This window comes from Ambystoma mexicanum, chromosome 6p (assembly GCF_040938575.1).
Source record: "Ambystoma mexicanum isolate Mex_15411 chromosome 6p, UKY_AmexF1_1, whole genome shotgun sequence".
In the NCBI taxonomy this organism is placed as follows: Eukaryota; Metazoa; Chordata; class Amphibia; order Caudata; family Ambystomatidae; genus Ambystoma; species Ambystoma mexicanum.
In genome coordinates this window covers 1,060,663,180-1,060,685,235 of record NC_090935.1, presented here as the reverse complement: position 1 = coordinate 1,060,685,235, position 22,056 = coordinate 1,060,663,180, and the positions used below count along the sequence as shown (strand labels likewise).

The 22,056-nt window shown below is 46.2% G+C and overlaps 1 protein-coding gene across 1 annotated transcript in view; it reads right to left on the bottom strand.

Annotated features, from left to right (window-relative positions):
• LOC138510183 (hippocampus abundant transcript-like protein 1) overlaps positions 1-22,056 on the bottom strand; it is a 1,300,033-nt gene that overhangs the window by 542,555 nt on the left and 735,422 nt on the right. The window contains exon 7 of the mRNA XM_069625669.1: positions 4,377-4,490. Coding sequence (XP_069481770.1) covers positions 4,377-4,490 — 114 coding nt within the window. The remainder of the gene's footprint in view (positions 1-4,376; positions 4,491-22,056) is intronic.

Below are 22,056 nucleotides of genomic sequence, written 5' to 3'. Positions count from 1 at the left end.
TGCCCACGAGCTGCTAACTGAATGCACTCTCCCAGGCTTAGGTATCAGAGATGGCAACATTGGGGAACACTTTGCACCTCCATGTTCATTCCCATTGCCTTGAAAAGGTACACTTAGTCTGGTAACCGTCCAGGGTCCCAGGGATGAGAGGACACATTCTTCTGAATCCAGATTCACCTTTTATGTGGGGATATCATTTGTTGCAAGGGCCAACAGTCTCTCTGCGACCCTGCAACATTGTAGATTGATACTAGTAGAGGAGGTCCTAGTAGGAGCCAATACAAATGGCTGTCCAATTGTAGAACTAACCTATATATCTTCTATATGTATCATACCCAAACTGACCAATGGAAATGTGTGATAGGCTTCTGGGGTGAAACCCGGATTTGTGACATTACACTGGGATAAAACCAGGTGACGCATGCTTAGAAGGCGAGAGCTCTGGAGGATACTTGTTTTTCTGATGTGATCCCTGTCATTTTGTTTGCTAATAAAAGACAGTAACTTTGCCCCATGGCTGAGACTTCCGTTCTTGTGGTGGGGAGGTTTTGATGGGCCCAAGTGCTCTCTGCTGATAATTGGGCACAACTATACATTAGGGATGCAGCTTTCATCTTGGTACCAACAAATTATCCAGCCACCTAAAGCACGTCCAAGGCAGAATCCTCTTTATGTACACCCAAAGCAAAGCAGTTGAGGATGAAATACACTGCTGTCTCTAGTACAGGACACCTTCCTTTCACCTGCATATGTTGAAAATAACTCCTGAGGCACTAAGGCATGCTTCCCACACAAAATGCACAAGACTACAACGGAGGTAGATTGGCAAAAGGCATGCGACAAGAGCTCTGCTGGGCCATCAGCAGAGAAGGGGTGAATCCTGGGAGATATGCTTGGAAGGTTGTAATATGTGCCATGCGACCCTAGAATTCAAAGCCTAAAGTTAGAAAAAAAGCAAAAAACAATTAACATAGTTTTTTCTTTTTTTAATCTTTTTTTTCTAAATAAAAACAAAAGGTGAGCACACCAAGAGAAACACTTTCATTCTGTCAAAATGTTTGAAGAGGGACTGTCATTTTATTTAAAAAAATAAACAGAATAAAAAAAATTAAAATTAAAATTAAAAAAGCCCATATGTGAGGAGAAATTCTCTGACCCAAGGTGGAAAAACCAGACTGTTTGTCCCACTCGGGTCAATTGCATGGGGGAGCGGGGTACGTGGACACATGGTGGGAAGCTTGTATAACAGACTCCAAATTCTGTAGGCGCATTGCGCTTTGGAGCAGTTTTCTAGACTGGGATGCTGAAGGAGCAGGAAATTCTGTTAAATTGGTATGAATTGAGACTGCAGGACAGAAGAGTACCAGAATATTAGACCAATAAAAGAGGAGATTAATTATGGTCAGTCTGGGTTCATAAAAGGGAGTATTTTAGATTACAGAGATTAATTCTCATATTTAGTGAGGCTCAAGTACACATGCGAGTCATGCCACACCTAGATGAGATTTAGTGTTTCAATTTTTTACAGGGCCCTATTAGCACATTTCTTTTTTCATTGCTGTGAAACCTAGAGGAAAAAAAAGGTTAATTCGCTGCTAAAGTAGGAGTTTGGGGAGTTATTGAAAGTGGAAATAATGGTACTAGTCACTGGATTGATACGATTACCATAAAATGGGAATCGGCCCATATGTCCCACTATTGCTGATGTTCAGACAATCAAGGGGAAAAGGTGTGGTTTACACTACAGCCACAAGTTATTAGAGATTTTCAATGTGAAGAGAGTTTTACTTCTCTTTCTGCTAGTTTACTAGTGAGTTGACGGTTAATGTTGTTTCACAGGGTTCACAAATGTCTTTCACAGCCGTAGCTTGCTTTTTCCACAGCCAATAATGACGTACTGCTTCTCAATCTCTACGTGGGGAGACAGCAAAAATAGGAAAATGCCCCCAAAAAGGAAGATGCACAGAGAAGCTCTTCCCATAGCCAACTGAAAGGTGAAAAATAATTAACTCAGAGGTGGTGGTTGGTGACGCACTGTTAGGGGCAGACCGGAGCATTAAGGGATGCTTGCGCATATGATATGATGTGATATGATACGATATGGCATTTATAACGACGTAAACGGCAGCATCTCAAATGTAAAGTGACCGCATTCTCATTTTCGAGAAGCTTTTTTCCCATCCAGCCTGCGCTGCAGGCATGCCCAGCCATTTGTGGGAGCAGGATGCTGGAGTATGTAAGGTCTCTCATAATTCAAAAGGAAATCATTTTGTGGGCGGGAGCCTTTGAGGGGGTGATGCTGGAATGCTTCAGGGATCATCCCCGATGGGCCAATTGGGGATTTGCTGCATCATAAGTAAACTATGGCCAATTGGGGATTTTCTGCATCATTAGTAAACTGTGACCAAGTAGTCAGAAGTATGGGTGAAGTTGTAAGGAAGCGCAGGTGGGTTTCTTAAATTAGATTTGGGATTTGGATTGCAATGGTATTGTCCAAGTGCCTCTCCCCTTGTAGATTGGGATTATTTCCTTCTTTCCGACCACATTCATTTCTGAGTATCTATTAAAGCTATATTTATTTATGCCCATATCATAGCGCATCAATCATCAATTGGCCCCCACTTAAGGCTCGACTTTAGAGAGAACATACTAACTTCTGGGGTTATTATCAAAATGGATTTATTTTGTTGCCATTCTCCAGTTTGCTATGTTCAAAATATAGCCGAGTGGAGTTGGAAGTAAGCTTTTTGAAGCCGAGGACGTCAGGGTCTTGGTACAGTACTGCTCATCTCCCCCTTCTACAATTCTTTGCTCTGTTCAGTTTTGTTTTCTATGCCTTCACACATTTAGAGTTTGACAGTCCCATGTTTGAATACATTACCACTACTTCATGACCTTGGGCTATAAGCTGCATGCATATCGTGCCCAATTGACTATTGGTTTAACAAAAGATTTACAGCTGTTTGAGAATGCATTGGTTACAATAGATTCTGTAGCAGCTCAAATTTCAGGACTAACTAAAGCAGGTCAGAATTGGCCATCAAAAACCTTTATGGCCCTCCAACAGGGGTTGTCTCAACCCTAGCCTTCGATCAATTAGCATAATGTCATGGAATGCTTATGGAATGAATAATTTAAACTCACGGTTTTACAATCCAGTCTATGAAAATAAATCAATGATTTTGATGTTTCAGGAAACAATGAATTTAAACAAAATCTTTTAAGTGTGAATTTAATGAATGATGTGTAACAAAATTTAGAAAAAGTTGATTGTTTCTGTTTTTTTGTAAAGGTTGAATTAAACCAAATACAAAATAACATTAAAAAAATAAAAATAATACTACTAGTTTAATTTGATTTATTGCTGATGCAAACCAATTTGGCAAATAGTTAGCATGTCCTATGGCCCACCAATGCAGCTCAGTTCACACTCCTGTACCCGTTTCGAGCATGTGACTCTGAATTCTGTGATTGCTGCTCAACTGTATGTGAAAATGCTCAGGATCCTTGCAATAACCAGAAGTCGGTGTCCATACTCCACTTAGTAACAAAGAATGCTCTCAGGGCCATCGTGCCATATAAGGAACCTCCACTGCCTCAAGCAAAGATAAAACAAAGTCATCCTCCCACTCAACATACCCTCTTACCATCATCTGCAGGTGAACACCATAGCAAATGCTCAAAGGTTCTTCTAGGTGTGTAGTGTGGTTCTTAGACCGTTCTATCGACTGAATGAGCGGATTACATGAATTTGCCATGGAAGCAAACTGCAACTGCTCAGAGCTGGCAAAGGGGCCCTGAGTATGAAGGGAGAGCAGATTCACAATAGCAGCCAGCAAGTTAAGTTGAATGGGTGTGTCACTGTGCACATAAATGCAAGACATTTTGCAAGCCAAAGGGGTCTGCCGTGCCACCACACCACAACTTCCCAACGACCAAAATTCTCAACCAGAATAAACAAACTACACAATTGTGCAACATGTAAAGCATGCTACTAATTTGTCAAGCCACTGAAGATAAAATAAAGTGTGCCCAGAACCTGCAGTAAAAGGTCTTCAGTGAAAGTGGGTACCAGCATACAGGATACCTGCTTGGTTCTTTTTGATAAAAAGGTACAGAAACACGTTCTGCAGGTACAAATGTATAGAGAAAAACACAGGTACAAATGTATAGAGAAAAACACACATTTTTAAAAAACATAAGTGCTATTTTAGAAATAGATCAGCTTTTTCAAAGCATGCATTTGTTTAAGCAAGATTAATAACGATACATGACAGAGGTGCATTTTCACAAATACAGTTACAAAATTAACAGGAATATAAAGTTATACAGACAAAATAAAAATTGATATGTTTTACTATTTTGAAACTACCCACCTGTTTCAAATAGAGGAAAAAACTAGAATACTGCCCAGCCTCGGGTAGGTAGGAGAGAAACACTGTTATACAGATGAGAAGGACTGTTGAATCTTTTCCAACCTTCCTCAATGACTATTAAAAAAATGAGAAAATGAATCATTAGTCAACACAATATAAATGAACTGCTGCCACAAGTAGGGCCAGTACTGCACTAGAACAGATGCTGTGACAAAAATAAAGTATTGAAATATTTGCTTTCATTTAACAGTAATAACATTTCAAATTGTAAAATCAGTGTATTCTTTATGCAGCTGAAAGGCTTTATTGATATATGTATATGGAAGTAAATCAAGGATACAAATTAAACGTAAAAATCAACGTGGAAAATAATGCTCTGCATCATAAGTTGTTACAGGTATTGATATCTGAATTGACAAAACACAGAATTACGTTTTTGAAGAATACGTTGTAGAAAAGCATCTAGCAGATATATAAGATCCCTTACCATATAGTATTAGAAAAGAAAACTAAATTAATCTATTTTAGGAACTTTTTTTAAAGGAAAAAGACATGATTGAAGGTTGATGAAACCAACACAACACATTTTACGTTGAGAAAGTAACAGGAGAATAATTGGAAATGTAGAAAATTAAACAATAAGAATTCCAAAAGTTGAAGTGAAATATGCAAGTTGGGTAGTTCATCATGGAAAAATATACCTAATAGGATTTATCATTACTGCTTGTATACAACACTAAAGAATTCTTAAGTTGTATGTTATATTGATGGCTCTTATTTGTTTTTTGAAGAACAAGAACATTCTAATATTTTTGGTACAGAACAAAACAGAAGCATCCAGTATTATATATGTGGCTGTTTTGCTAATATACTGCTAATACAGTGATCTTTGTTACTTTTCTAACCTTGAAACAGTGCCAAGAAGGCTCAAAGCCAATGTTGGCAGAGTGGGATATTGGCTGAAACACTGAAAGATATGAGCCGACTATTACATTGAAGGTTATTAGTTGGAAATTTTGGGCCTCATTACGAGGTTGCCGGTAAGCGAAAAACGATGCCGGTAAAGGATTACCGGCATCGATTACCGTTCCAGTGTATTATGACCCGGCAACCCGCTATTAGTGCCACCCTAAATAACGGTGCCTCTAATAGCGGCATGGGCGCGTACACGCGCCCCATCGGGGAGCAAATACCGGCATGCCAGTAATAGGAGGACATCCCAACCCACGCGGACATGCAAATACTGGCATTGCGAAGCCGGTAATCACGGGCTGCACGATGCCGGCCATAGAGGTATCGCGGACCACCCAGCAATCGGGAAACAAGCCAACTGCCACAGGTGCACACAATCCCCACAGGTGGAGTCAATGGAGGCTGGGCCAGTATAAAATGAGCACACCCACACACCACACCCCTTCCAACACCAAAATGCTACCACTAGCCATTGTAATCATGGCGCTGGAGGACATGCCAATACTGCCACAACTACAGCAACACCACCAACTACAACAACTACAGCAGCAACAACAGGCAGCACAGAGGAGACGCAGGAGGAGAAGGAGGGTGAGACAGGCCCAGCAATTACCACCAACACAGCCAGCAGTGCCTTGTAGGCAGCCACCAATCCCTCGCACCAGACCCAGCCCATTCAACCTAACGCCTGAGCAGATCCACACCTTGTACCGGTTGGACCGGGACACCATCACCACCATAGTGGACATGATACACAACAACATTGCCAGCCTCATAGAAATACGCCCTGCCATCCCCCTGCTACTAAAAGGTGGTGTCTGTGCTCCACTTCCTGGCCACAGGCACCTATCAACACACAGTGGGCCAGCTGCATGGCATTTCACAACCACTATTTTCACGCATGTTGAACCAAGTGCTGGATGCCCTCCTGAAGCACGCAAGCAGCCACATATCCCTACCACGGACTGCCCAGGAGATAGCCGTCACCAAAGTAGGCTTCCATGCACTGGCAGGCATGCCCAATTGTGTTGGTGCCCTGGACTGCACCCATGTGGAATTGGTAGTCCCCCATGCCATAGAGGCGGTGTACCGCAATCGCAAGCAATACCACTCCATCAATGTGCAAATGGTATGTGACTCCAGCAAGATCATCACACATTGCTGTGCCCGATTTCCCGGATCAACACATGATGCCATGGTACTGCGCAACTCCAAGCTACCCCATCACATGGAGCGGCATGCTGGACCACGTGCCTGGCTGCTTGGTGAGTTGCACAACTGGCCCATGGCAGTGATTTGGGGTACTGATGTGTAGGGATGCAAATTCCACCTGGTTGGGAAGGGGGGGGGTGCTTACTCCACCTGGTTGGGAAAGGGGGGGGATGCATACTCCACCTGAGTGGCAATTGTCGGTGATTGTAGAATGCATGCAGAGCTAAACACTCCAGACCTGAACCTCCCAAGCGGAACATGACACATCACTGGCACAAATTTAACAAATAATGCATATCAATGACAACAAGTAAGAGGCACAACCAGGCCACCATGGTGATGGCAAGCAATGCATGACTGTACAGGATGGCAACTCTGCCAATGTGGCTAGTGTGACCATGCATAGTGTAGAATAAACTGCATGAATGGGAGGCTAAACATTGTCGTACTACCACAGTACATCCGCCTCAGCATGCATTATTACACCCTGCATCATCTATTGAACGCCATCCAGACTACCACACCTCATAACAGTATAGAATTCATCTAGGTGACAATTTTGCATACGTACAGGGACATGTGCATGTCCACACCAAACAGCTGCCATCATGACTGTGCTTCCTGAAGGTGGCAGCTCAGAGTGACACACACCTATTTGTATTTGCTTGCAGGTGATGGAGGATATCCCTTGAGGCCGTGGCTACTTACCCCTGTGTGGAACCCGTAGAACAGCCATGAAGAGGAGTACAATCGTGTGCACACCCGTACCCGTGTTGTGATTGGGCAGACCTTTGGCCTGTTGAAGGCGCGTTTCCGCTGCCTAAGCAGGTCTGGTGGGGCACTCCTATATAGGCCTGAGAAGGTGGCAAAGATCACCATGGCCTGTGTCATGCTGCACAACATGCGCGTCCAGAGAAATGTACCATTGCCACCAGACATTGACATGCATGCCCCGGGTGAGGATGGAGACGGAGGTGAAGTAGCCCCCCTGCCAGTACGTGATGCACGGGATGGCCATGCTGTACGCCAAGCACTAATTCATGAATACTTCTGAACAACAGGGACTATGATAGACATGTGTTAGTGACACACTGGCTCCATGTGGACATGCACATTTGGATTGTTGGGAGTTGGCCACTGAACACCATCACACATTAAATGGATATGCACAAAATGAACAAAGTCCAGCCATTGAATTTTTTGGCACACAACGGGTGTATTTATTTCAAACAGGGGAAAATGTGCACCCCCAAACCCCAGTGAACTCCCTAACCCACCATACAAACCCCCAAAAAAACCAGTGAACTCTCTAACCCACCCTACTAACACCAAATGTCCCCAAATGTACTCCAAGAAATGGTTCCCTTCACCCACAACCATGTGTCCCACTCCCATTGTCTGGACACTCTACTTCCTGGCCTTTTTGTTGTCCGGGGGTGGCATCTCCGAGTGCCGTGCACTCCTCCGGGTCATTCGCACAGGGCTTGCGGGGACTGAGGATGCAGGTGTTGTAGCAGTGGATGTGTCTGAGGCAGGTTCCACGCCTGCTCCAAGGCGTGGCCACTGCATATGGAGAAGGATGGAAGATAGGACTTGGGTTACTGCCCCCAGACAGTCCCTCATGAGGACAGCCGACGCATTCATGGCAGCAGTGTTCGCAGCGATGGCCGCTGTGGTCTCCCCAATGGCAGTTGTGATCCCCGCAATGGCAGTAGCAATGGCCCTCCTAGTGTCCTCCCCACCGGCAATATACTGCCGCATGAGATCCAGCATTGACTCCTGTCGTGCCTCCACCCTCGACAGGCGTGCCTCCAAGGTGTTGGTAGGAGCTGGAGTGGTGGTAGCTGGAGTAGTGGATGGTGCATGCATGGGGCCTACATCCTGGGTGCTGTCCTCCTCGAAGGGGCACACATCCGAATCCCTGAGGTCGGAGTCATGGAGGCAGGGATCATCACTGCTGTAGGCCTTCATATGGAGTGGGGGTAGGCAGGAGGCTTGGGGTGGGTGTAGTAGACAAAACTGTGACACCATAGGGGTCCACATTGGCATCCACAACATCTGCAGTGGTTAGTGGCGCAGGAAGGGACACCCCTCCAACTGTTGTCAGTGTGTGCTGCTGGTCCTGATGTGTATGGGCCACACTGGCAGCAGGTGTTGTTTGCTGGCTTTCCACCCGGTCAGGCACACTGCCTGTGGGTCTGGCCTGTTTGTCTGGCTGGGGGGTGGTGGTGGCCCTTGTCCTATGGCGTGATGTGGATGCGCTTGCGCTCCTCTCCTGACTGGCATCTTCCTCATCGGTGACTGGGGGTTAGAAGAGATGCAGGTCATCAGTGATGGTGTCACATGCCAGCGACATACAATCGTGCTGTTAAATATTCATCCATCCATGCATCCATGTTTTACAGGTGTGTGGCACTTGGTGTTCTGAGGGGGCATATTGGCAATCAATGCATGGCAGGTGGCATGCCGTTGATATGGGGTTTGTGTGTTGGGGTACATGGGCACGGTCGTGGTATGTTGCCCGTGTGTCGGTTATGAGATTGGCACTCAACATGCATTTCTGTGTGGCAGGGTTTGGCACGCAATCTTGATTTGGATATGTTGATGTGGGTGTAGGGACATTCATTGCCTTGCATAGTCTCACTTCCACGTCACTTGTGCTACGTCATGGTTTCCCCTACAGGGATGTGCAGGGTCACTCACCTCCTTCTGGGGATGATGCGGCACCCATCTCCATCTCTCTGAATCCCTCAATTGACTCATGATCAATGAATGTGCTGGCAGTCTCCTCCCAGAGCATTAGCTTTGCAGGTGAGTGGGGACCCCCGCCTGTCGACATGGCCGCCCTCATGTTGCTTGACAGGATGTTTCTCACCCTCATGCGGAGGTCGTCCCACCTCTTGCGGCAGTCCCGCACAGTACGTGGGGTGGTCCCCACGGCTGACACCTTCCGGGCAACCTCCTGCCAGATTTCCTTTTTCCTCATCTGGGCAGCATGCTTCATGTCATTGGCCTTGATTATGTCTGCATGTGTAGCGAGAGTGTCCGCCAGCATGTTTAGCTCTGCGTCTGAGAAACGCTGTTTTCTGCTGCCGGGGGGTCGTCTTCCTGATGGCTTTTTGACATCCTCCGGGTTTTCCAACACAAATAGACTGGTGGTTTTGGAGGATTGCAATGGATTGTGTTTTTAAAGATGGCCGCCGGCCAATTTCCCATTCCGACGCGTTGACGTTATTTCCAGGTCGGGTTTTGCGAGCCCGGTATTAGCATGGTGGTACTACCGGGTCGGTATTTAGGGGTTCGTCCTAGGCGGTGCCGGTATCGGAGGGTCCCGTGATGCCGCTATTAGGGGGTTGGAGGGACTTTAGCGGCATGCCGGTATGGCCATTACCGGCATGGGGGTGCGCACGTGCTTGCGCACTCATAATCAGCCGGTACTAGCGGGTTCATGCGAGCACGGACCCACACTTACCGGCATGGTGGTAATGAGGCCGTTTTTACTGGGCTACTCGTAATGAGGCCCCTTGACTTTTCTTTTTTTAATGCCCACTACAATATAAACAATCTCAAGAATAAACAGTTTAATTTAAATTGGTGATGTTAAATTGAATGCAATCTCAACCTGAAATGTGTAAAGGTGTTATTTTCAAAATGTTTAAATAATTGGGTGCAAGGTTCAGATTAGTAATCTGAGATGCTTTGTTTTGAAAACAATCCAGAGGGGATGGAAGTGGTGTGTACACATCATTCCAATCAGGTCTGCTACCACACATACCTCACATCAATGCCTGCTCCAACATGCTTTTCCGTCATGCACGTTTGGTGCACAACACACGAGAGGATTATAATGCGGGAGTTGTAGGAGTAAGCATACCCATGTAACTAGGCTAATCATTTTTCCTGACACTTGAATCCTGCTGACCCTCCTACCTAACTTCATGCAGTTCAAATAAAGGTTGACAAAAAGGTTTTGTGTGCACCAAACAAGGTTGGGTTTAGGGAACATCAGCGTTTAAGGCGTCTCCTTGCCCCATTAGGACTGTGGCCTTTCCGCTCACCTATAACAGGCCTGCCTTTTTAGCAGAAAACTCAGCATGTCGGGTTATACCTCCAGGACTTGAAGACCACTTAGCACAACCAACTCCTGTGCGCTGGGTTGTCTTGACAGGGGTCAGGCGTCATAGGTTTAGCTTTCAGACTCCCTTTCTCTTGGCCTACTCTAGTATCTCCTCCAACCACCTCTTTTTACTTCCTCTGCACCTTTCTCTGCTCTTCTACCCTTCTTCTGCCCATCTCACTCTTATCCTCCACATTTTCAAAACACTCCCACACACGACTCTGCAACTCCACACACTGACTTCTAACATTGACACCACAAGGCTTGACACTCACTTTTATATTCCACTTCCATCAGCAATTGAGATCTGGTCTCGGGGAACAAGTTTTGCCTGTGGGCTTTTTCGCATGAGGCTGGGTAATTGGACTACCATTTTAACATCTTTTTGCCACAGTGCAGACTTTTGCTGCATGGTACCACATATCAAGCCTCCAGATTTGTGGTTCACTCTCTTGAAATCAATGTGTGCACAGCTGTCATTTTTTAAACAAACTCGGAGTCACTGCTACTATTGATCTACGACTGGGTAAACCACTGTTCTTATTCTCCAGCTGATTGATACCTGTGACTGAGTGTATCTGCAGCTACCACCTATGAGGCCTGCATCACTGAGCAACTGGTGATCCCCTGGGATCCAAGGCTATTCCACTCCCAACCTTCAGGCTGCAACTTCCTCACAGTCTGACATCCAACAAGTCTCTCTATCGGAACATAAATATGAAGTGATCAGCCTGGATACCTAGCCCTCCTTTCTTGAAAGCCTCTGAAGCCACCAAATGACCTTTATCTTTGATCAGCCCAGGAATGAGTCAGAAAAAAGTTTTTTTCTGTGGTTTTCGAAAGAACTTCCAGTGACTGAGCTGTTTAGGAACTGGCTTTTTTCTTAGATAACCCGATGTCAGTTGATGAATGGAACAAGTCAGAGCCATTGAAGGACACACCCAAGATATGCTCCTGTACCTCAGGATTGAATTTTGTGCCAAGCATCCATGCTGTACAGCACACAGCTGTGTCCACGCATATCCCTCGACTGGCTGCATCTATGCATGCTTTGGCAGCCATCGGCAATTAGTTTTGCGTTGAAAGTTGCCCACCTGTGAATTGGCAGATCTGGTAAAAAAATCTATTTCTCCTCCACATTTCATGACTGGCCACGCTAAGAAAGCGTCTGCATAGGCCTATCTGAGATGAAGGCCGGAATTGAGATAAAATCTTAGAAGCTTATGGAAAGAAGGTCTATCTTCTTTTGCTAAAACGGATGTTGCTGTAGAAGAACATATTATTTATCTGTGGTAATGTTCTTTCAACTGGATGTTCCTCCCACATATTCCTCATCTTTGATATACTCTGATATCCTGCATGTAGCTCGGAAACCTTTCTCAGTAGAGGGCGCAGTGCGTCGTCAACCTTGTGTCCTTCAAGGGCCTCCGTCCTCCTCGAGTATGACATTGACCCTGGTATAAAAAGCATGCACTGCGTCGGTTGCTTCTGTTCGTGTTTTTCCTCTTACCAGCACAGCAGTCTCGAAGATGAGTAATACTTGAGCATTAACGGAGTGGAATGTGTAAATCACAGAAACTCCTTCTTGACAGCGGGGATGGCTGGGAGGGGCGATGAATATATGGTAGGAACATCCAGTCGAAAGAAGATTACCAGGAGTAAGTCATTTAATCTTCAAATGGATTGTGTCCTCCCACGTATTCATCATTTTTGATATTCTCGCATAGTGTTTCGCAGGAGGTGGGAAAGAAGAGTTCCATTTTGATTTACGCCGTGTAGAACAGCCTTTCCAAACCTGGATTCTCGGGCCGAAAGGGAATCTCAACAGTAGTGCTTAGCAAATGTATGCACAGAAGACCAAGTGGTAGCATTGCAGATGTCCTGCAGCAGTACTCCTCTCTGGAAGGCTGAAGAACTGGCTAACCACTAGTTGAGTGAGCCCTTAGACCTTCAGAAACCTCCTTCGCAGCCAAGTTATAACATTCAGAGATACACATATAATCCACCGAGACAGCGTTTGTTTAGTAACTGCGTAAACAATAAAAAGTTGGTTGTCCAGTCTGATCTTAGAAACCCCGTTAATATAGAAGCTCAAGGCTCTTCTAGGGTCAGGTCTGTGTAACCTCTGCTCCTCTTCAGATGGATGAGGAGGAGGGTGGAAAGCCAGTAAGATTTTTTTGCATCAAATGTAATTCTGACACTATTTTTGGCGGAAAAAAGGGTAAAACCCTCAAAACTACCTTTTATTTATGAAAGACTGAATGGTGGTTTAGAGGAAAAGGCCTGAAGCTCGCAGAGTCTGCAAGCATAGGTAATGGCCGACAAGAATACTGTTTTTAAAGACAACATACTTAGTGGACAAGAATGTAATAGTTGAGATCGGGATCCCAACAGAAAACTTAAAACCAGGTTGAGATCCCAGAACGGAACAATGAATGGAACGGACGGGAAGATGTTGGTCAATCCTTTTAAAAACTGGATGACAAAATGAATCTTGAGGAAGGAACTTTGTTCCGGAGAGTGCTTCAAAATAGACAGTGCAGACAGATAGCCCTTGGGCGTAGCAACCTGTACAACCAGATGGGTTTGATGTAGAAGAAAAGACAAAACCGATGCGTCACAAAAAAATGGGTCAATTCCTTTATCTCTACACCAGTTGCAAAATATGTCCCAGCGGCAGCGGTATAGCGATTTAGTTGCAGGCCGCCTGGCCGAGAGCAGCACCTGCATGATTTCTTCCATAAGGCCCCAATCTTTGCACCTCAACCTCTCAGACACCATGCGTGGAGGTTGAAGGTCCTGATCTCTGGATGAAGAATGCGACCTCCCTCTTGCGAGAGGAGATCCTCCCTTTGTGGAAGACGAATTGGAGGGCAGATGGACATTTCCAGAAGTTCTGGGTACCACGTCCTCCTGGCCCAGTCTGGGGCAATCAGGATCATGGATTTCCGAAACTTCCCCAGCCTCCTGAGAACATGAGGAATGACGGGGACTGGCGAAAATGCATACAGAAGTGGAAATTCCTTGTCCACTACGAACACGTCCCCTAGAGCTCTGAAGAAATTCCCTTGAGCAGAACAGGGCACACTTCCTGTTAACACTGGAAGCTAACAGATCTACTTGAGGGGTTCAACAAAGGGCGAAGATCTCTTGAGCTAGCTCCCACTCGTAGGAGACAATGTTGTGCCTGTTCAGAGCGTCGGCTGCTGTATTTTCCTCCCCGGCCAGATGAACTAGCGACAGAGAGATTCCTTCTTGCAGTGCCCAAAAGCAAAGCTGTATTGCCTCTCTGCACAGTGGTAGTGACCCTAAACACACTCTCCTGTTCAGGTAATGCATGGACACTGTTATCCGTCATTATCAGGACAATCTTTCCCCATCCAGAGGGCAGAAAGGCCATCAGTGCTAGTCTGATTGCACTTCGGCTCTAAAAGGTCGATATGCAGTTTGGACTGTCAGAGACCAGCATCCGCTGATCGTCAAACTGTCGGTGTGAACCCCCCCCCCACAACCCGAGAGGGAGGCGTCTGTATCGACTGCAATCTCAGGCGATGGCTGCCAAAAGTGTTCCCCCTTTCACACATTCTCCTTGAAGGCGCACCACAGGAGATCCTGCGCAACCCTGCTCGGGATCCGTACCATATCCGTCATCCTGCTGGAGAATTGCGACCCCTGAGTCCTGAGGGCCCACTGAAGGGACTTAATCCTCAGGCGGGCCTCTGGCACCAGAAACATGCAGGATGCCATGAGACTGAGCAACTTCAGAAAATAAGGCCAGAAGATTTGGGGCACTCTGAAATTTGCTTACCATCTGCGATATGTGAATAGTCCTTACCTCAGGTGGAAGAGTCCAGGACTGCTCCGAGGAATTGCAGCTTTTGGGAAGATGCCATGTGGGACTTCTTGAAGTTGTCAGAGAAGCCCAGTCTGTGGAGAGAGTGACAGGTGTTGTCCAGATGTTTCAGAGCTTATCGAGTGAACAAGCTCTGATCAGCTAATAGTCTAGATAGGGGTAGATGCAAACCCCCCACTCTGTAGATTTGCCGCCACCACCGCCATCAGCTTGGTGAATACCCTTGGGGCGGAGATCAGCCAAAATGTCAGTACTCGAAATTGATAGTGAGAACTGCCGACAGCGAATCTTAGGTACTTTCTGTGCTTGAGATGAATCGACTCATGAAAATAAGCATCCTGAAGATCCAATGACACCATCCAATCCTGGAGCTGAAGGGCCTGGAATAACTGCGAGAAAATGACCATCTTGAACTTGTCCTCCCTGAGGAACTTGTTCAAACATCTCAAGTCCAAGATGGGTCGCAACCCTCCATTCTTTTTCGGGATCAGAACAAGCCTTGATTTCTTTCCGCTACAGTAACTGTTCAATTGCACCCTTCTCCACCAGTGTCTGAACTTCCTGTAGTAGGAGCAGATATGGTACTTTTAAGGACTGGCCTCTTGGAGGACAGTTTGGTGCTCTCTTCAGAAAGGGGATGCAGTAGCCATGGGTGACAGTTTGCAGAGCTCAAGCATCTGTTGTAATGCTTTGCCATTCTTTCAGATGCTGGGCTAATCTGCCTCCCACTGTAGACAAATGCTTTAGGTTTTCCAAACGGTTCTGGGGTACTGGCCTGTGCGGAAGGCAAGGAGGCAGCAGCCAGAGCAGCTCCTCTGCCTGACCGACCTCAGCTGCCCCATGGTTGTCTTCTCTGTCCCCTTTGTGCAAACTGACCACTTGCAACAGAAGTTGTATCGAAATGAACGATTTCTCCATCCTACATTGGAAGACGGAGATGGTCGACTCGGTTGGGCTGTTTAATGGCCAGACTCAAGAGATTTTGCTGCTGCCTTAGAGGACTGCAATTGCTCAAGGCAGATAAGACCCTTCAAACGGCATGTCCAACAGTCTGGCTTGCATGTCAGAAGCAAACCTTGATTTTCTTAGCCAGGCAAAACATCTAAGCACTATACCAGCAGCCATAGAACGGCTAGTGCAGTCTGCAGTGCACAGACCTGACTGCACGGGCTGACACAGCATCTTTTCCATCCTGAATGATGCTCATAAAACCATCCCTTTTTTCACCATCTTGGATGTGCTCCGATGCCATGGCAATTACCTCCCACAAAGTGTAGGTACATTTTGCCAGTGCACAAGTTGCACTGGCTTTCAGTGCCATACTCCCTGAGGAAAAAACCTTCTTTCCAATAGCATCAAACCTTTTATCCTCCCTCTCTGGAGGAATCATGGGATTGGCTGCTCCCTTAGAAGCAGCAGAGGCTGTTTCAACAACAAGGCTTTGAGGACTTGGATGTTTCTAAAGCAACTCCGGATCCACTGATGAGGGTCTGTATTTCTTAGTGAAGTCCTTGTTGATTGCAGGAATGGTGTCTGGACTCTTCCAGTTCTCCAAGACCCTATTCCTGACTGCAGTATGAAAGGGAAGGACTTGGTCCTAGGTGGCCCCTTGTCCAAGTTATCAGTAAAGTCATCTTGAACAGATCTACCCCAGCCCAGGTATTTTATAACCTTTGCCATTACTGTCTACAAGAGGCATCAGCACATCCAGGGCCTTCAGGCGTGTCAAGGTCAACTTCTGGGGAAGTATCCAGACCACTGGCATCCTTCAGCGTGTCCACAAGGTCCCACTTTCTTGAGTCTCGAGATATCAGTTCCTCTGGAACACCAGGAGTGCCGTACTGCTGTCTAAAACCAAAAATAGGGCTTTGCTCCTCCTCCTCCACCACCTCATAAATAGAGGCCATGGACTTTAAAAAAGTATTTTGTCTTGAGGTTTGTAAACCTACAACGGTTCCGAAAAAGACCTCTAGGACCTCGCCTCTGATGACTTCTACGTCAATGTACTCTACTTCGAAGCTTTCAACAGTGTCAAGTGAGTCGGAGGAGGGGTATCCCTTTGAGGCGTCAAGGTCATGACCGGTGCAAAAGATGCCTTTGAGGTCTTTGAATCCTTCAAAGGCTTCGACAACCTGCTGTCCGGGCTCTTGGCCCAGAGGTCAATGGTTTTCATAGACACCCTGTCGGCCTTCCACACGATGGGGTCGGGAGTCTAACGAGTTCATCGAATGGGCTGATGTCACAGCCACAGGCCGAATTTTTCCAGATCTGCTTTACTAGCCACCTTCTTCAGAAACCTTAGCCGGTTCCCTTTCAGGCAAAGATTCGTAGAGGACGATCTGGAGTTATAACACCTTTTGTTAGATCTCCTTGAATACGAATAAGAGGAATGACGGGATCTCCAATACTTGGTGTGTTTACCGTGCGTCTTGGTCCTGCGTAGAGATTTCTCTCTTGCGTGCCTATAATACCAGTGTCAACATCATACTCGAAGAGAATGGAGGCCCTTGAAGGACACAAGGTAGATGACGCATGGCACACTCTGCTGAGAAAGGTTTCCAAGCTGCACACATGATATAGGAGTATATTAAAGGTGAGGAGGACACAATCCATTCAAATGCTTCGAGTACTGCGACGCCACCGACACTAGTGAAAAATGAGAATGCGGATGAGCTCTCAACAACATAGTTTCTTCCTACTTTTCTAAATACAGCATCTATCCTTTTATTAACTGGCATAGAGTGGCACTTTTGCCATACTTTTTTGGCCAATGCTGCCACATCCTACTTTCAGGAATCCCCAATTTGTTGGATAGAATTTGTGTTAACATTTCTGCTAGCACTCATGCCTCTGGGTGTTATTGTTGTGGCATAAGGACCCCTAAAAATGTTGCCAAACCTTCCATACGATCACCTAAGAATTATGCTGAAGTTGATGTATCCAGCTCTTCTTCCTCGTCATTGTCTACTTGGGATCTACGCGATTACTGCCCAGCGCGAAAGTGCAAATCCGAAAATGTCAAATTCGAATAAAGTGCTGCATAGTGATTACATAGATCACTTTATCCTGCATCCCGCTTCACCTTCCCCCTACTTCTGCAGCGTCAGTTCCCTCCCACTAGCGTAGGTCGGAGCTGGCACTGCAAGGTCCTTTTTTTTCTTTTTACTTCATTGTCCCCCGCTTGCAATGTGATGTAAACGGGGGACACCCCTGCAACCCGTGAAGCCCATAATGCCGAACAAGAGGAGCGGGGGACACCCCTGCAACCACGGCTCCCATTGTTCAGCATTTCTGGATTTGTCATTTTTTACTATGCCTAAGGCACAAAAAACGTGCATTTGGCATTTTATTTTTGTTATCTTGGGGCAATACCGTACTTGCTGTGTTTCTGCCCCATCTGTAGGCTGAATGCAATGCAGAGCCAGAGGTGCAGGCTTTGAATCAGTTTGTACTGGATTTTCATGCACAACCGGTGGTGTCTGCGGTCGAGTCTGTACACTGTCCAGAGGCTTTGGCAGTGTGGTGGAGCCACTAGTACTGGAGGAAGAGTAACAGGTAGGAGCAGCGGGCGCCTAGTATTGGAGGAACTGAAGCAGGCACTATAAGAGGCACGGACGCCTAAACTGTTGTCTGCGACTGCATCTGTGGGATCACTTCTTTGATGAAGTTTTAAAAAATGCCCGTCATTTGCTGTGATCTCATGAGTCCCATGAATCTATCAAAAAATCTTTCTTCACAAGCAGCATCGGAGGTCTGCTATGTGGACGTTTGTGCCAATGCTTTATGTGTCAAAGTACCTGTTGGAGGTCTGCCTTGCCTGTACTGATAGAACCACGTCTCTGAATGCCGTAGAGACGAAGACAATGAAGGGTGAACCAGTGACTAGGATCAGGCCCAGGATAGTCTGTAAACCCCTCAGCACAACGGCCTTTAGCTCTAGTAGCCTCATAAGGGGCCCCAGTACTAGGATACACAGGACCCCTTCAAGCAGGGGATCTCCCGGGGAAGCACCCCTGTCAGGGTGCTTTCGAGACGAGGGTTCTTACGTTGTCTGGTTACGACTTGCGACATACAAAGTCCTTTAAGTGATTTACTTGCCCCACTAACACAGGAACAATACTTGTTCTTAAAAAGCCAGGACATTCGGTATCCCAATGGGAAGATGTTTAGTCTTACCATAGCCATTATTCGCCTCTGGGCCAGTGATCAAATTGTACACAATAACTTGTTCACAGATATTCAACTACAAGCAGTAACTAAATCTCAGTGAGCACACATTTGTGACAGTGGTCATATCCTGGTCAAATTCCAAATCGTTGGCTTTCATTTTAAACTGATGTTTGTTCATTGTGTCAATTGTGAACTTCACAATATATATACCTCACATTTTACAGATGGAGGTCCATCTCTTAAACCAAGGGTAAATGACCTGGGAGTCTTTTGACACCATTTCCCCCTACAGCATTTCTAATATTTGGGTTTTCGGAAGAATTTAAGAATAATTGTTTGCAGAAATCCAAGAATCTTAAATCAATCTGCACGATAATGCATGGAGACGCTCGGACCCAACAGCTTCCTAAGAAGTACATGTTAAATGTGGTCCAGGGTAAGACCATTCGTACTGCTCAAGATTTTGCTACTATATAGAGGAACTGAGTAAACCTTGGCGTCCATGACCTGAATACATTTATCGAGCCAGTAGCCACCGAAATTGTGGTAAAACCTCACCAGACCGCACAAGCCTGTCCGAAGGTGGTTTTCCACCAGCACAAGATGAGGGCCCAAGAGCAATTGCCTGCAAAAACCATGCCCAGATAGCAGTAGGTACCCACTACCTCCATCTTAACTTCGTTAATCAACCCTGGGCCACCCAAATAGGCCACTATTTTGGTCTTAGAAAGGTTTAAGTTTAGGCCATTTTGCTTGAAATAGCTAGCTGCATAGCTAAAGCTTCGACCTAGCCTCTTTGGTGTTAGGTCCAGTAAAATTGCATCATCTGCATATAGATGGGTGGGATAACTGACTCCAGATAGAGCTGGCGGAAATGTTGCTCCCTGCAGAAAGCCGGGATTGAAATCTGAAAGAAAGATAATAAAAAGCAAAGGGGCCATTGGACAGCCATGTCTTAGACCTTTGTTAACTGTAAACTCCATGGATGCCCAAAGGCCTAGCTTCCTGACAACAAAGGCCTTAAATCCTGAATAGAGGAAGAAAATCAGCTGCAACAAAGGGGAGGGCACTCCCCATTTCTGGAGTTTACTCCACAAAAAAACTCAATCTATAGAGTTAAATGCCTTCGCTAAATCGAAGAGGATGTGTAAACACGACCACCTCTTAATAAAAACATACTTTTCGACTAACAAAGTTACTCACTGTAGTGACTATCGTACTCCTAGTCCATAGTCCCCTTTCCTCCATACTTGTGGGACATTCCGTCTTTCGGGACGGGACCGGAGCACTTTTGTAAAAAAGCATCAAAAATGTTTGTTTTTGTCCTTTTGTTTTTACGCAGGGCCACCGAGCGTGGCGTAAACCTCGCCCTGCTGTGCTCCGCCGTGCGCATCGGCCCTTCAGTCCTTTTCTTTCGCCCGGTCTGAGACCATTTAAGCAATAATAGAGGATACTTTTTAGAGGGGACGGCGGGAGGGCGTATGGAGGAAAGGGGACTATGGACTAGGAGTAAGATAGTCACTACAGTGAGTAACTTTGTAATACTTCTACGTCCCATCCCCTTTCCTCCATACTTGTGGGAGATTTCCGAGCACACACCACAGGTAGTACGGGTGGATGGAAAAAATAAACATTTACTGGAATACGTTTTTCTTAACATCCTGGCCAAATTAGGAGTCGGTCCTGGAGCTCCGGTCTAAGCAGTAATGCTTACAAAAAGCTGATGGGGAAGCCCACGTAGCCAACTTGGCGATGGTTCCCCAAGAGGATACTTTTGGAAGGCAACAGCAACTGCTTTGCCACGTACAAGATGAGCATGGATGCCCTTCGGAGGTCGAAGGCCCAGAGTATTCTAGGCTTCCGAAATGCATGAGGCAATCTATCGGGCGATAGTTGCCTTTGAAGCTGGTTTACCTTTCGGGTCTCCGAACGTGACAAAGTTAGGAGGAGCTCTTGAGTTCACTCGTTCTATCGATGTAAAACTTCAGGGCTTGCCTGATGTCCAAGTTGTGAAAAACTCTCTCGGTATCAGATGTCGGGTTAGGAAAAAAGACAGGCAAGGAAAACGATTGATTCAAATGAAAATCGGTAAACACCTTAGGCAAGAAGGAAGGATGAGTGCGAAGCACAACTTTATCGCTGTGTAAAGTGAGGAACTGATGTTCCACGGAAAGAGCTTGGAGCTCACTAACTTGCCTCGCTGATGTTACTGCGATCAGAAAGGCAATCTTCCAAGAAAAGTATTTAAGATCGGTAGTGGCCATTGATTCAAAAGGTTTATGGCATAAGGCGATGAGGATTACTTTCTAATCCCATTTGGGATGAGGGGCGTGCATCGGTGGGAAGAGATGAAGACCCAGACATTAGAAGACATTTTGCGGATTAGTCAATGAAAAAGAACAGCTGTCCATGGACAGATAGGCCGCAATGGCAGAAAGGTAAGTCCTGCATGACAGAACGTGAATGCCAGAAGCTGCCAGATGAGACACAAAAGAGAGAACTGTGCCAACCGAAGCTTGCCTGGGATGAGCTGTTTAGCTAAACACCAATGGCAAAACCGGAGCCATTTGCTCCTGTACAGAGCCCTCGTAGCAGGCTTGCTGGCTGCTTGGATAATGCACATATTGTCTTCGGACAGATTGAACTGTGCTACAGATTTGAACTCGGGCACCAGGCCTTCTAGTTGAACAATTGTGGGCAGGGGTGCCACATCTGAAGATTGTTCTGGTGAAGAAGGTTGTGAATCTGCGGCAATCTGATCGGGGGGAAGTACCAACAGATGCTGTAGTTCCGAAAACCAGAACCTGGCTGGCCACCAGGGAGCCATGAACAGGAGAGTGCAGTTCATTGAGCTCCTGAGCTTGCAGCGCAACGGGTGAATCAGAAGCAATGGAGGAAAAGCATAAGCTTTCATATTGTCCCACAGTATCTCAAGGGCGTCCCCCAGGGAGGATGCTCCGAGCCCATTCCAGGATGCACAAAGAGGTCATTTCTTGTTCGAAGAAGTTGCAAAGAGGTCCACCTCTGGGGTGCCCCATTGGTGGACAATGTTGGAGAGTACTTTGCTGTTCATTTCCCACTCGTAACTGGCTGCCGACTGGCAACTTAGTGAATCTGCGGCCACAATGATGTGACCCGGGGTGTGCACCGCCTGGAGACAAACGTTCTGTTGGATGGCCCAGTCCCAATTCTGTATAGCCAGAACCACAAGAAGAGGAGACTTGGTGCCGCCCTGCTTGTTGATGTAAAACATTGCCACAGAATTGTCCGTGCGGACACGGACTACGCTGTTGCAGATAGTTGGTTGAAGCGCTTTGAGCGCTAAGAACACCGCCAGGAGTTCCAGGTAATTGATA